The 16,105-nt window shown below is 37.1% G+C and overlaps 1 protein-coding gene across 1 annotated transcript; it reads left to right on the forward strand.

Annotated features, from left to right (window-relative positions):
- The first annotated feature begins 11,644 nt into the window (after positions 1 to 11,644).
- LOC132057203 (non-specific phospholipase C1) lies at positions 11,645 to 15,541 on the forward strand. The gene is made up of 3 exons (XM_059449685.1): positions 11,645 to 12,850; positions 13,898 to 14,074; positions 15,075 to 15,541. Exons 1-3 carry the CDS (start codon positions 11,731 to 11,733, stop codon positions 15,395 to 15,397), a joined length of 1,620 nt encoding a protein of 539 aa, XP_059305668.1. The 5' UTR covers positions 11,645 to 11,730; the 3' UTR covers positions 15,398 to 15,541.
- Positions 15,542 to 16,105: the final 564 nt, after the last annotated feature.

Genomic DNA, 16,105 nt, shown 5'->3' on the forward strand with positions numbered 1-16,105 from the left:
ATGGTCTTTACAATTATGGGAGAACATGTTAAAATCAGCCACCATTCGGTCAGCCCCTCAACACACACAACTTTATGCATTTCATCCATTTCAACACATTACGACATGCTCAAAACGTCCATAACAATATCAACCAAACACTAAATAAAATTGATTCAACATGCCTTCACCAACAACATGCCCACGGCTACACTTCAATACCCACATATTCATGATTTTCATTCATTCCCATATGCTACAATATCCACAAACCATACATCACACATGAAAAATAAGGTTGAACCATACCTTATTCCTTCACTCCCTCTTCTCGGCTAGGATAATGAATCATGCAAACGGATGCCTTGCTTGCTCCAACAACTAGCTCATGTTGACAAGGACCTTCTAATTAGTAGGAAAACAAGAAGAAATTAATTTTTCCTAACCAAAATTGGAGGCGATTCGGCCACCATGGCCGAACTCCCTCTCTCTCTCTTTCTTTTCTTTTTCTTGATTTCTCTAGAACTCCAAATGATGAAACTTGCCTTCTTTAATCACCCCTCCATATATATATATATATATATTAATAATAGCACATGACCATGCACATGGCCAAGCACATGGCCGGCCATGTGCTCTCCTTTTCCTTTTTTTTTTCTTTCTTTTCCCTCCAAATTTCTTCAAATTTCTAGAGATTTCTCAAGTCACAAAAGATGACTCACTTGTCTTGCCTTGTCATCCTTGTCCATGTGCCTCCATGTGGCCATGGCCCACCTTACTCTCATTTCATGAAATTTTTAAATTTTTCCATAATGCATTCTTAGTCCCAAATTTTTCCTTAATGCTTCCTTCCAACAAAATCATAAACCATTTGTCGTAAAACAAAGTCGAGAGATAACCTTGTCCATAACTCTTCGCAACCAACTTAAAATATTCCGACGTGCGAAATGCGAGATATAACATCTCTAGAATATTTCTCCACTCTTTATCCACAAGAACTCAAGAGAGATTTGTGATCAACTTCATCAAACCAACAAAAATCAAGTGTATGAAACTCATTGAAGTTCATCCAAGCCAAGAAATTCCAATGGAAGTGAACTAGGGTTTTGGTGTAAGAGGAGTATTTCCGCTCAAGGCTTATTCCTACACTATCTAAGGTAAGTTTTATGATCTTTCCATGTTGTTTAAGGTAATGAGAGGTTGAAAGACTTAGATTATGAAAGGAGATGGAAAATGGGTCACAAAGATGAGAATAATGAGATTTTGAGTAGTAGCTTGGAATGAGTCATGATTCTTGACGTATTGTGATTATGATTATGTTATAAATTACATTTAGGAGATGGGATAGGTATTATATGTTAGAAAACATACTAGTGTACTATGACCATGATTATGGATGAATTGAAGTGAAATTGGGAAATGTGGGTAATGTAGGTGTATGAAGATTGTTGCTTATGATGTTGTGAATCTAATTATAGATGTTTGGGAGTTGAGATGTAATATGAAGAAAGTTGTATAAATAAAGGAAATGCTGCCCAATTTTCCCTAGCTTTAGTTAAGCATGTTCATGTGGTCGATTAGCTAATGTTAATGCGAACTCTCTTGAAGGTAACAACGTGAGCGTTGAAGGAGAACAAGCAAGCGATAGAATAGCTAAACGAAAAAGTATGTAAGGCTAATCTTTTCCTTCTAAGGCATGACTCCTATGGCATGAATCTTCCCATTTTTCCATGATCTTCCTACATTATGAAAATTATGAGTCTATGACTATAAGGAGCTACATATGTATATGATAAAGAAAAGAGATAAGACACGAGTATGATAGTGGATGACGATGATGAGTTTAAGTCTAAAGAATCCTAAAGTGAGATATGATGCCCATGAAGTTAATGATTCTAAGTATGGTTCCATTGATGCTTTTTCTTGTGTACACTCACCTTAAAATGTTAGTCCCTTCAAGGTGAGATATGATGATTATGATCACTCCATAATGTAATCGGGGGTCCACAACCTCATGTCACCTCGACATCGCCATAGTTGCCTTCAATGTTCTAATGTATGCTTTAATGATAGATGTATGGTAAGGCTAAGGATGATGTTGATTTCATTTATGTATTTTTATGTATATGTATGTATGTGTGCATAGCAGTCCCACTGCTCGAGTACGGATAGCATCGAGTCCTGAAGGGCCGAGTACGGATAGCATCGAGTCCCGGAAGGGCCGAGTACGGATAGCATCGAGTCCCTGAGGGGAGCACGGATACTATCGAGTCCCGGGAGGGCCGAGTACGGGTGATACCGAGCCTATATGGTCGGGTACGTGGCTGTACTACATTGTAAGTTATTGCATATGTAAGCATGTAGATGTAACAAGTGTATCTCTAGGAGAATAAAAGGGGTAAGTACGTATGACGAATGTTTAAAAAGTATTATGAGAAATGAATGGTTCTTTTATCTTATGTTATTCCTCATGCTCTTATCATGTTATTATCCACGCCTTACATGCTCAGTACATTGCTCGTACTGACGTACGTTTTCTTTGGACGCTGTGTTCATGCCCACAGGTAGACAGAGAGGCGACCCAGATTCATAGGAGCTACTAGCAGACTTTGAGGGCACTCCATTGTTCGGGAGGTGCCATTGATTTATTATTTGTGTACATAAATGTTTTGGGCACGACGGGGTCCTGTCCCGTCCATATGTCTAGTACTCTAGTAGAGGCTCGTAGATACGCATGTGTGGGTAGTATGGTCTCACGATTTTTCCCACGTGTATATATATATTTTGATAGCCGAAGGGCTTATGTATATATAAAGGTAATTATGTTTCAAAGTGAAAAAAAATGATTTTCCTATGATTTGAGTATAAGATTAATGAATGAACGCTTGATGTGTACGATGGGTAATAGTATGAGCGGTGCTCGGTGGTTAGCCCCGGGTACCCGTCATGGCCCCTAGTCGGGTCGTGACAATATAGCTATATGAACAACTATTGTACAATACAAAGCTACTCAATGATTTTCTAAATACATTACACATGATCTGTTAAAGCCATTATCTTTTGGACACGTTTCCTTTTTCATAAAAGATATGGGTACCTCATAATAAGAACCGCAGGTAACCATTCTTGTATAACATAAATAAAAGTACACAAATATCATTCTTGGGACCTTGCTCATTAACTTATGGGAGCGTTACGCATGATCAGATGAAATCGTTAACTCTTGGAGATAGTTCATTAGACATGTAAATGACCTAAATATTTCTCATATAAGGAACCTGTCCTTCTAGACTAGATGAGGGGTCTTACAAAACCTTATGAAAGTTCAATACGATAGAAACACTATCACCTGAAAAGAACAACTGAACATTACACATACAAATAGAAGAGTCATGACCTATCGTTCTACTGAGTCTCATTTAGGAAGAGAGACTTATGATAGGAACTCATATAAAGGAGACGAACATGGTATAGTCATCACATTCTTACAGCTCTTAAGATTCTTAACTTAGGACTTTTGAACTCTATACACTAGTTCTCTTCTTACGCACTTCGGCTACCTTCTATATTTAGTAAACATAGGAAAGCTCATTATGATCTTTACATTTCAGTGGTAGGATTCACTTATACCCAATATACCATTAAATGACTCAACCCAAGACTTTGAGGCTCACTTTTGGAAACATATGAACTCCATGACAATGAAAGCTGAATCATTTATAAGAACTTAATAAACCGATGAGGTACACTAGCTTTGGAAGGCTCTTTAATAACCAGAACATAATGCTTATATGGAAACTCGCCTATCGGGACATCATACATAAGAAACCTCAATGATGATAAGAGTAGAGCCATTCTTTATACGAATAGAAGATCTATGACATTTCACAATATTACTCTAAAAATCTCATTCTCATGGAAGACTTGGAACGGCTATTTCAATACAATTTATCTTACGTTACCATCTATAATCCATTAACGATCATTCTGGAAGCTATCGATATGATTTACCCTAAGTAGAGATCTATAACCCATCAACAATTATCTAAAAGCTATTGATATGATTCATCTTACGTAACGATCTATACCCCGATGATAATCATCTGGAACTATCCATATGATTTAACTTACGTAACACTCTATCATCCATTAGCAGTACTTTGGAAGCCATCATTATAATTTATCTTAAGTAGGATACTCTAATTCCATAATGGTAAGCCATAATCTATTGATAAGATTCACCTTAACTAGGAACTATAATCCATCATCGAGCAGCTAAAGCTACTTATATAATTCATCCTACATAACGTACTATAACCACATATCAATGATCTGGAAACTATTGACGTGATTTACCTTAAGTAGGAACTATAATCCATTAATGATACTTTAGGAGCCATTCATATAATTCATCCTCAATAGGACCTATGACCCATCGATGAAAATCTGAAACTATTCACATGATTCATCTTAAATGATGCTCTACAACCCAATAATGGTAATCTGGATACCGTCGACATGATTCACCTTATGTTATACTCTATAACCCCTCAACAATCACTTGAATACTAGCTTTATGATTCAATTGAAGTAACATTCTATAACCCAATAGCGGTACATTAGAAACTATCACCCTGATTCATCTTAAATAGAGATCATACCCCATCAACAGTCATTGGAAAACTACTAATATCATTCATCTTAAGAAGCCATCTATAATTCATTAACAATAATTCATAAGTTATCGATGAAAGCTTGAAAACTGTAAACATGATTAATCTTACAGCGATCTATAGCCCTTTAGAAATGTCTGGGAAACCTTCAACACCATTTATCTTAAGCACACTATACAACCCCTTTAACAATACTTTGGAAACTCGACCTTAGGATGAAACCGTTAAATGAAATATTGATTCGTAAACTTACGGTGTATCTATTACTCGACCTTTGGAATCAATGACATGGATTTGATAGGATTTTATGAACTTTCGATTTCATAACTCATATAAAGAAACAATAAACAGAAGTCGGGTTGTAGTGGCGAAAGAAAGAATATCCTTACATACCTCGATTAGACGTTCGAATGACCACAACAAGTCAATCCTTCTGGTAGACATCTAACCTATTAAAATGAGGCTACTATTAACATGACTATAGCTAAACCAAACTCTAAAGCTATACTAACACTATCGTCAAGCAATCAAAAAGCGACGAGCTCCTGAGGCTAAATACAAAGGTTTACTCCACACCCGACCTTCTTTGAACTACAACCAAGCTCTACATGAGCTATCTAACCCCATCCCGATCTCCATATCACATAAAATATCTCTTAATCAGTTTACACAATTATTACAACCCAAACTCACGGCTTCCTATCACCGTCCCGTGAGTTCTTAACAAATACATACCTTAGATGCCCACATGACCTTGAAGAAGGTCTTAGACGATGAATAGAACTTATACCACCTTCTTGAAAGCTTCCTGACACCTTAGTCCACCATGAAGTAATCCCGTCTTACTAAGATTCAAAAGAAACCGAAGTTAAAACCTTAGATCCATGAAGGAAAATCATCATATAGAAGTTGAAATAACTTAACCATGAACACCTTGATGTTGGATGAACCTTAGAGAGCGTTTTAAAGAAATATGTGAAAGGACTTCAGTGAAAATGAGTTGGGAACGGTCTGATCTTATCTTATACACTCACCACCGCCTTATATAGCTCGCCTCACATACTCAATCGCAACCTGCATGGTAATTACAGAGCTTGCATTGCGAGGTCCCTTCAGGCCCGGACAATCTGTCATAGAATGCTCATCACTTCTTACTCCGACGTGTTATCGACGAGAGGTTTGCAGCACTGGAAACTAGACTCGTAGACCTTCGATTAGGTGGGTGGATCACCCTATAACTCTAAGTATCTTGGGAGTTGTTACATTCCCTACTTTTGTGCGTTGGATTTGTCATAAGTTAATCAACATAAGTTTAAGGACAAGATTATAGGTGGTTAGAGTGATGGTACAGATGTATCGTAGGGATTAGAATTTAAACAAATTGAAGAAAATAAGTTTCGTCGAGGTTCGAAATATATTTGAATGAAATACGGTCCAAGCTATAACGTCCCGTATTTTTGGACTAGGAAATTGAACCATCCAATATGAGCAAATTTACCTGAGCTCAGACGATTTGGTCATATTCAAGCATGAAAATCAAGAACTCAGTGTATACAAGGAACGAAGTCCCGAAATGATTTAAGAAGAAACACTGTGACGACGACGATTGCAAATAATATTTTATGTGTGGCAAATAGTATTTTATGTACTAGTGCTATACCACATGAATATAATATTGAAAGATATAAGTACTATTTAAATGGATTGAGATTAAGAAATTAATTACGTGTGTAATTGGACAAATATGGAGTATAGTGGAGATATCAATTAGTGGTGGATAAAGTGTTAATAAAACACTTCCACGTGGCCCATTTTGGCCTACATACTATAGTGACTATGCTTTCTTATATGCAGGTGGTGGCTTACTATGTAATACAATTCTTTTTGTGAATTGATTGTACGTGGACCCCACTGTCCACTAAAACACATAACCCTCTTTTGGCTTATTAAATTATGTGACTTCATGTTGGTACAAGCTAGAAATGGGGAATTATAATGAGTTATGCATAAACGAATACGTGAGGTGGAAAATTAAATTCAAGGAACAACATTTTTTGTTTCACTGTGGGAGAAAACTCATTTTTGAGAAAGGGACAAGGCGTGTCTAACAGTGTTGCTGCCATCTCTTCTTATTTAAAGTGTGAAAAAGGATTTGCAATAGAGACTTGAAGATGATGGCTCGAGCCAAAATATTCAGTAGCACTACAGCCATGTACAAAGGTACTGTAAGTAAGAATTTGCTAAGTTGTAGTTGAGTTGTATGAACAAGAAGCCACGGAATTAAAAGCGGGAAATCATATTTTGATGTTATTGTTGTTGTGTCAACTGTTTGGTAATATTCTAAGTTGTGTTGTGGCTTGAAATTCTTGGAATCTAGCTTGTGAATATTGTGGTTGTTGTTGTTGATGATGTTGTATATATTGTGAGCTGTTTTGGAGTTGGATTGGGGTAAGAATTATAGGGGAAATGCTGCCCGAATTTCGTTAAGTTTCATTCGTACTTGAATTAGATAGTAAATGATCTAATTGTGACTTATGTTATCTTAACTGTAGACTTACGAGCTCGAGAAGTAGATGTTGGACATTTAGATAGACTTCAAGGTATATTAAGGCTATCCCTTTCTTTCATTTTGGCATGATCCTCATCACATGAACGAACACAGTGAGCAAGCGAGTTCCAAAGACTTTATTCTTAGATAGTGTAGAGATATTTGTATCCTTGGCCTCTTATGTTTTATGTCCATAACTCCCAGAGACTTATCATACTAGCTTCTTATGTCACCAGAGGAGTTCAAAGTATCCTTTTCCGAGTCTTACATGCATTTATATATGTTATATTATATATGGATCGGGCCGTACGTCCCTCGGTACTATTATTTTATATATGGACCGGGTCGTACGTTCCTCGACACTATTATATTATATATGGATCGGGCCGTACGTTCCCAAGACTATTATATTTTATATGGATCGGGCCGTACGTTTCTCGCACTATTATATTATATAAAGATCGGGGCCGTACGTTCCGCACTATTATATTTTTATATGGATCGGGTCGTACGTTCCTCGCACTATTATATTATATATGGATCGGGCCGTACGTTCCTCGGCACTATTATATTATATATAGATAGGGCCATACGTTCCTCGGCACTATTATATTTTATATGGATCGGTCCATACGTTCCTCGGCACTATTATATTATATATGGACCGGGCTGTACGTTCCACAGCACTATCAGTTATATTATAATCTATGCCTACCATACGCCACAAAGTCAGTTTCAGTCATATAGAGTTCCGCAGATATTCTCAGATGTTAGCCACAGATGCATTCAAATATAGAGACTGGTTTTCATGAATCATCTGTACTTGATGTTTTATGTCTTACATACTTGACATTGTTCGCGACATCCCTTTGCTCCGGGGCTCGTGTTCATGCTACGCGTGGTGCCCGCATTATTTTGCGGAAAGATTATACGGAGACCGACTTTATTCCCAGTGCTATCACCGGATTGGTAAACTCCATTTCATTCGGAGTATGGCCGAGTCAGAGTATTTCTTTATGATTTGAGTCAGATGCATTATGGGTATGTTAGGGCCCTGTCCCAAATTATGTTTTGATATCATATTCTACATTAGAGACTTTTGCCGACAGAGTTATGTATACAGTATGTCAGTCTTGTAAGCGGCTATGTAAGCCGACATATCATTTTGCATTACTTTACAGATTTCATATGACTACAGATTTTACTAGACTTGAGAAAGAAGAAAAGAATGTTTTTGAAAAGCTTTCGTTATGCATTTCATTTAATGATTTAAGAGTCCGGTGAAATTATGAGTACAATGAGAACCAGCGGGTTCGCTCGGCTCTAAGTAAGGGTCGGGTGCCCATCATGCCCTATCAGAATTGGGGTGTGACAGGAGTAAAGCTCCGAGGCAACTGACCTACATTGCTGCTCAAAAGAAGGAAATCACGCTGCTAATGTTATCGAAATAATATTGCTGCTGTGTTTTCTTAAGAGCATTAACTACTCTAAAAAATGAAATCTCAAATGTAACTCTCTTATCCTTTTTATTTGGAACATGGGGTCCACAAGCATTTATATTTCTATCCTAAAGTTGCCACCACAACCTTGTAAGTATGCTTAGTCACTAGCCACCCATTGCCATTGATCCACATGGATGTCTAATCAAATAACACCTATCTAAATAATCCTAATTAACACCAATTAATTAAATCCCTACTCTACCACTTTATTTCTACCCCTATAATTGATTTTTGCTCTAAATTCACTTAAATATAAAATCACTTTTAACCCACCTTGGCGTATGACTAAAATATGACTCAAATATTTTATGATGCAGCCTAGTTATCATGACGAGCAGTTCTAACTTACCCCGAAGGTATGGGATATTACAGGCAATAAGCCATGAACGCAAAGATAGATAGCATGATTAACTCCATGCTTTCTTATGCGAGAGCATTCTTACAACCAAGAATCGCTCCAGCTACAGGAATAACAAACCCTGTGCCGAGAAGTTCTGGCGTAGAAGGTGCCCTCAAAAATTTAGGTGCCTCGGGCAACTTAGGAACGAGAGCAAAGACACAAGGGGCAGTATTCGCGACAACCCCCACCGATTCACCCTAAGTTATGATAGAGTGTATAATGAAATGCTTAGAGGAACATGACAACCGACTCAACCAGATCTCCAAAGCTCCTCCAATCATTAAGGCTAACATAAAAATGTATTCCCAACACCCTTATAAACAAAGTGCAACCCCGGCACTAATCCTGAAAATGTTAAGATACTCGATCTGGCCAAATATGATGGCACCACTGACCCCCGAGATCACATCCTGGTATACACCACTGGGATCATGGGCAATAATCTCACCGAGTTGGAAACCGAGTCGGTTCTGGTCAAGAAGTTTCGAGAAATCCTTACAAAGGGAGAATTGTCCTGGTATGCACTCCTGCCACGCCAATCCATCGGATCCTTTGCAGAATTGGTGTATGGGTTCATAAAGGCACATACTGGGATCCAGAGGGTAGAGAAATGGATGTAGGACATCTTCGCTATCAAGCAGAGACTAGATGAATTGCCCGTGAGTTTGCAGATAGATTTTAGAAGGAAAGAATGTTACTACCCAGAGTATTCTGATAACTGGGTTGTTGGTCTGTTAGGGTTTTTTCTCTTGAAATGGGGGAGTGAAATGAACGACTTCTAGGTCGACTCCCCTTTAGACGTGGTTTGGGCGGGGCAACTCGAGTTATTGGACCGGGTAGTGTGGATTCGGTTTGAAAATGATGAGTGAAGAAGGCTGATTTTTAGGAGTCTTAAATTGGGAAGATCTGAATTTAAAAGATAGTCGTTCTTAGTTTAAAATGTAACCAATATATTTTGAAAAGCCAGTTTAACTCAATTGGAGATCAATTCCTTTTAGATTAAAAACCAAACTTTGAAATCAAACCAATTTCTGAAGTAAAATTGAGACGAATCGTTAATCCATTAAGCTTCTTAACTATCTCGAATATCCCATGAACTCTGGGTATTCATAAAGAGATCAAGACACATCTCAAATATCCCATAAACTCATGAGTATTAAAAAAGAGGTCAATATGTGGCCGGATACTTCATGACAACCAAATACTTTAAGAAGATCCACAATATCCTTTCATGGAGATCAAATACTTTCCAAGAAGGTTCACACATATCCAAATCCAAATCATGCTACGTTCGAGAAATACGCTACTAACGGTCCTCGAATTACGGAGAATACTTAGGAAAGAAGAATCAAGGGAGTAAATAGATTTGTACACGCAATATTCATCAATAAAATCTTTTTATATAAAAAAAAATTAAGCTTCTTAACTTTAACAAAGTAAAATATTTATTTACAAAAATTAACTAATTATAGTAATTAAGCAGTAAATGACTTTAATTGACTATTGAAAATATGTATTCAATTAAAACACTTGTTTTTGACGTAAATTGATTTTCAAATTAATAAATATATGCAAAATAATATGTGATTAATTTATATAGCTATAATTAGTACTTAAAAATTATATTTAAAATATACATATAATATATATTAGGTTATTTTGCTAAATAAATGGCAAAATACCACTAGAAATAATTTTAAAAAATATGTAAGTACATATTTTAGTCTGTTTATAATTCAAGAAGCTTGACCAGTTAATTAAAAATGTGAAGGGCCAAAATTGGGTGTCCACAATGTTGACTTGTATTATTTTCATCTAATTTTCTACTAAATAAATTTTATCCTAAAAAGTCTTAAAGAGTCTATGAAATTAGGTTTTGAGTTTGGATTTTCAAATCCCTTCAAATAAATTGGGACAAGGAAGTATAACAAACTGGTTGAAAAATGGAAAAAAACTAGTATTCCCTTCATCTCAATTTAAGTATTTTAGTTTAAGGAATATAAAAAGACTTTAAAATTTTACGGTCTTAAATTAAAGATATGCATAATGTACTAATTTTTTTTTTGAAATCTTGTAGTTTTAAACTTCTCATATAAAATATTTAAATTGTCAACTTACTAAATATAAAAAGAGTTTTAAACACCATAAATATCAAAAACAAATTCATTTTTTTTTGGAATTTTTAAAGTTGGAGTTGTGTTTGGCCATAGTTTTTGAAATTGTAGTTTTTGGTGAAATGTAATTTTAAAAAATAAGTTTTTCTTGTTTTTAATATTCCGGAATACAACTTCAAGTTGTATTCCGCATATTTATGGCCAAACGCCCAAAAATTTTAAAAAAATTTCGAAAAAAAGTGAATAATTTTTATGGCTAAAAGGCTACTTAAAGAGAGATAGCGGGAGTAAACAGATAAGGCAACATCTGTAGTAAGAAGTTTAACTTGCCCAAGACAAAAGTAGTAGGATTAGTAGGAATTTAATAATAAAACTTAGAATACCACTGCCAAATGATGCCATTTTCTAACATTAGGCTCCCTTATATATGTCTTGACATTTCCACTAACTTTTCTTGCCAAAGGGTAACACTTTCGTTATCCTCCTTAACTACCGTCACTGCCGCCACCGGAAAATGTTTTTCCAGGCGACCCGCTTTATTTCATTCTTTTTACTTTACCTTCTCTTATCCCCTTGCCTTTCCTTTTCCTTTCCCTTTCACCACAAGCGCGGCAAGCATCACAAAATTGATGGACCCATCAAAACTCTTGTCGTTCTGGTCATGGAAAACCGGTCTTTTGATCACATCCTAGGTTGGCTCCAAAAGATCCGACCCGACATGGATGGGCTGAATGGGTCCGAGTTTAACAGAGTGAATGCCTCAGACCCTTCTTCCTCAAAAATCTTCGTCTCGGATGATGCTGTCTTCGTTGACTCGGACCCGGGTCACTCCATTCAAGCTATCCGGGAACAGATATTCGGGTCGAATGATTCGTCCACCACAAACCCGGCTCCGATGAACGGGTTCGTACAACAGGCTCTAAATATGGGTGTTCCTGGTATGGAGCGAACCGTTATGAGCGGGTTTAAACCGGATTTATTACCGGTTTACACCGAGTTAGCCAACGAGTTTGGTGTTTTTGACCGGTGGTTTGCGTCAGTTCCAGCTTCAACTCAGCCAAACCGGTTATACGTTCATTCAGCAACTTCTCACGGAGCTTCCAGTAATGTCCGTAGAGACTTAATTCATGGGTTCCCTCAAAAGACCATTTTCGATTCTTTGGACGAAAATGGCCTTTCATTTGGAATTTATTACCAAAACATCCCAGCTACTTTGTTTTACAAGTCATTGAGAAAACTCAAACATATATTTAAGTTCCACAGTTATGCGTTGAAGTTTAAATTCCATGCTAAACTTGGGAAACTACCAAATTACGTGGTGATTGAGCAGAGATACTTTGATGTTAAAGTGGACCCAGCAAATGATGATCATCCATCACATGATGTTGGACTTGGACAAAAATTTGTGAAGGAGGTTTATGAGACGTTGAGGGCAAGTCCACAGTGGAAAGAAATGGCATTGTTGATTACGTATGATGAACATGGTGGTTTCTTTGATCATGTACCAACTCCTGTTTCTGGGGTGCCTAATCCTGATGGGATCATTGGTCCTCCACCATATTATTTCAGATTTGACCGCTTGGGTGTACGTGTCCCTGCTTTCTTAATTTCACCATGGATTGACAAGGCCACTGGTCAGTTATTTTGTTGCGTACTTATTTCATTTCATCATCATTTAACTGTTGTTGATATCTACTTAACATTTGTGAAGAAGGAATATATGTGATGAGGTGAGAGGAATAGGACTGACTCACTGGTGCGTTTGATATGAGAATCTTAGTAAATTATCTAGGAGTTGCAGCTTATGAGTTATGACTATGTTGCGAAAAAAGGGTGTGTGTGACTACAACTTTACAAGACTATGCTATTCTTTGGGTTTGGCCGTTCAGCGAGCTTTTACTGCACTAGATTTGAACAACTTGCACTGTGTTAGCGCGGTTGTGAATATAATATACCTCGGGTTCTACTTTGTCTTACTAAAATAAGAAATTTGCCAGCAAGCCCTTCAAACTTTAAAAATTGGTCTTCTGCTGAAATTAAATCCTTGGTACATTATAGATGCATATGTCAAGTTACCTTTGTGTGCAGAAGAAAACGTCATTAACATATATTCTTGTATAATGTGAAACTGGCGCATATTTGTAAGTACTATTTAATGAGTTACAGCCATCTACAAGTTTGTTGTTGATACGTTTCCAAAAGTTACACTTGCAGAATTACATACAGTGAGATAAATATGGGCTTAGTGATTTGGCATAGAAGATTTAGACAAAATTTAACCTCAAAAGCCGCGCATTCACCCACACTGCCCCCACATTTTTATGGGACAGATGTCCTCTTTTGATAGTGGAGAGCACATCTAAAATAGCCTAAAAAGGAACATACGAATGCTACTCTATTAATTGCTTTGTTCATGCCTCTAGAAATTTAATTACTAGTATTTTCTGTATTGATCGAGAAGTTCAATGAGCACCTAAAGTTTGCAGCTTGCAGCTTGCAAAAGCTATGGGATAAATCAGTAAATTTATCTCTTTGATAAGTAATAAATCACTAGTTCTATTATGCTATATTGGTCTATCTTACCTTCTCTTTTATTGTTCTCTTTTCCTTGTCTGCAATAGCTTTATTGGTGCAGGTGGATTGGAATGTTTAAACATAACTGATCAATATGTTTGATGCAGTGATCCATGAGCCAACTGGTCCAAAGCCATCTTCACAGTTTGAGCACTCTTCCGTTCCAGCGACTGTAAAAAAACTTTTTAATCTGAAATCAAGTTTCTTAACCAAGCGAGACACATGGGCTGGGAGCTTCGAGAACTATTTCCGCCTGCGTAAGACTCCTCGTAATGATTGTCCAGGTTTGTACGCTCAGTAAACCCTGAACAAATAGTTAGCTACTTTCTTAATTATTGCATGCTTAATACTGAAAATTCCATCTTCATACGGACTGGCTGATAGTTACTTAGAAGATGGGAAAGTAGTTACCAGTCTGCTTTTAGATGTTGAAAAAGCTTTAGGAAACACTATATAGTAGAAGTATTCTTGCTAAAATTCTTCACATACATATGGTTAAGGTATTCTAATGCAAGACGCTTATTAGGACTTCTAAGGTGCTCTGACTACTATAACTATCAAAACACTGCTGCTTTCCTCCTGGATGAGCTGGTTTAACACCTCCTTGTGGAGCTCTATTGGCTTCCTCATGAACCCGTTGGTCCCGTCTTCAATAGAATCTTCTTTTGAGCCTTTCGAGTTGTAATTCTATTTCATCATTTAGGGCAGTGGGATGTTTTCCATCTCATGCATTGGTAAAAGCTGCGACTATGCTTTGTTCAGTCGTATGGTTTGCTAAAACAGATAGCTAAGCTTTCAGGATGTAGGGAGGAAGAAGAATTGAGTGCTTTATCTTTTATGAGTGCTGGCCTGAATTTGATAGAACACATCTGATCTGATATAGCCAAAGGTTGGATCTTCCGAGCGGGTCTACACTGTATACTATGTTGAATTGTGTAAAATCACTTCATTTAAAACCTTAAGTTGGTAGAGAGTGAACATTTTTATTTAGGTCTGCAACGCGCCCCCTCACGTGTGGCTTATTTTTTTTTTTTTGTTGAGCCAAGTATGTGAATATTTATGTTTATGGCTTGATGTAGCCTCGAACTTAGGACCTCTGCTTGATTTACTACCATGCTGTAATATGTGAACTTCATCTAGAAGCTTCGACGCTTTTAAAAGGAACATTTTATTTACTACTTTAAGGTTTGCAATAACTTAGATATCTTTGGTCATTAGTAGCCATTCCAAATTATTCATACTAAACAAGAGCCGGTTAACCATAATGATTTGATCTATATGCAGAGAAACTTGCCGAGGTGAAGATAAATCTGAGACCATGGGGACCAAGAGAAGATGTAAAACTGTCTGAATTTCAAATAGAAATGATCCAGCTTGCTTCACAGCTTAATGGTGATCATGTTCTCAAAAGCTACCCTGATATTGGACGGAACATGAATGTCGGTGAAGCTAATCAATACGTAGAGGATGCAGTCAACAGGTTCTTGGAAGCTGGTAGGGCTGCTCTGAGAGCTGGAGCAAATGAGTCTGCCATTGTTGCAATGAGACCTGCCCTCACTAGCCGACCATCAGATGGAGGATTTAACAAGTACCTGGAACCCTACTAAACTAATCTATTATTGTAACTACTGCCTGTATATAATATATGTTGTTGTAATCCACGTTCTTATATTTTGAACAAAAACTTATTGTTACCCATCAATTGTGTCCTTCCAAGGACAAATTATAGATTATATGCAGTCTTGAGAGTATGGGAAGTCTCTTTTCAGTGTTGGAACGATTATTGTAATCACTTTTAGTAATAGTCATCATTCTAGCCACGGGTAGGACCGCGGGTAGGATTTATCTCCAATTTTGATCGTCCGTTGGGAAGTCTGCTTTCCACTCGTTACACCTACAGATTCTAGGGAAAATATTTGCTATGATCACTCTCTTATATGAAACAAAGTTACACTGAGTATATTCTGCTTATATTATTCTCTACTTGAAAATGGGCAATTGATAAATCTTTCAACGTCTCTTTCAGTAGTAGTTTGCGTCTTCACTTATCCTAACGTCGTTATCCTTTTAAAATAGCATAGTATCATTATTTTGTTGTCCTGATTATTGGGTCGGGTAAGCCATCAGATATTTTAAGGCAAAGCAAAGACTTTTAAACTTGCGACTTTTCTTTGTGACGGTAACCTGACAAGTGGGTCTGGTTAGCCGACTAACCCGCAAAATGCGGCTTGTGGTTTAAAGGCCCACTATTGGCTCAACATTTACTAAGGCGGCCGGGCTTGACTAGATACTAAAGATCCTTGTTCCCGGATTTC

Source organism: Lycium ferocissimum, chromosome 5 (genome assembly GCF_029784015.1).
Source record: "Lycium ferocissimum isolate CSIRO_LF1 chromosome 5, AGI_CSIRO_Lferr_CH_V1, whole genome shotgun sequence".
NCBI classification, from domain to species: domain Eukaryota; kingdom Viridiplantae; phylum Streptophyta; class Magnoliopsida; order Solanales; family Solanaceae; genus Lycium; species Lycium ferocissimum.

Coding starts and splice junctions, on each gene's coding strand:
- LOC132057203 (XM_059449685.1), top strand. CDS start 11,731: ATGTTTTTCCAGGCGACCCGCTTTATTTCATTCTTTTTACTTTACCTT. Junction 12,851..13,897: donor ATGGATTGACAAGGCCACTG/GTCAGTTATTTT, acceptor TGTTTGATGCAG/TGATCCATGAGCCAACTGGT. Junction 14,075..15,074: donor TCCTCGTAATGATTGTCCAG/GTTTGTACGCTC, acceptor ATCTATATGCAG/AGAAACTTGCCGAGGTGAAG.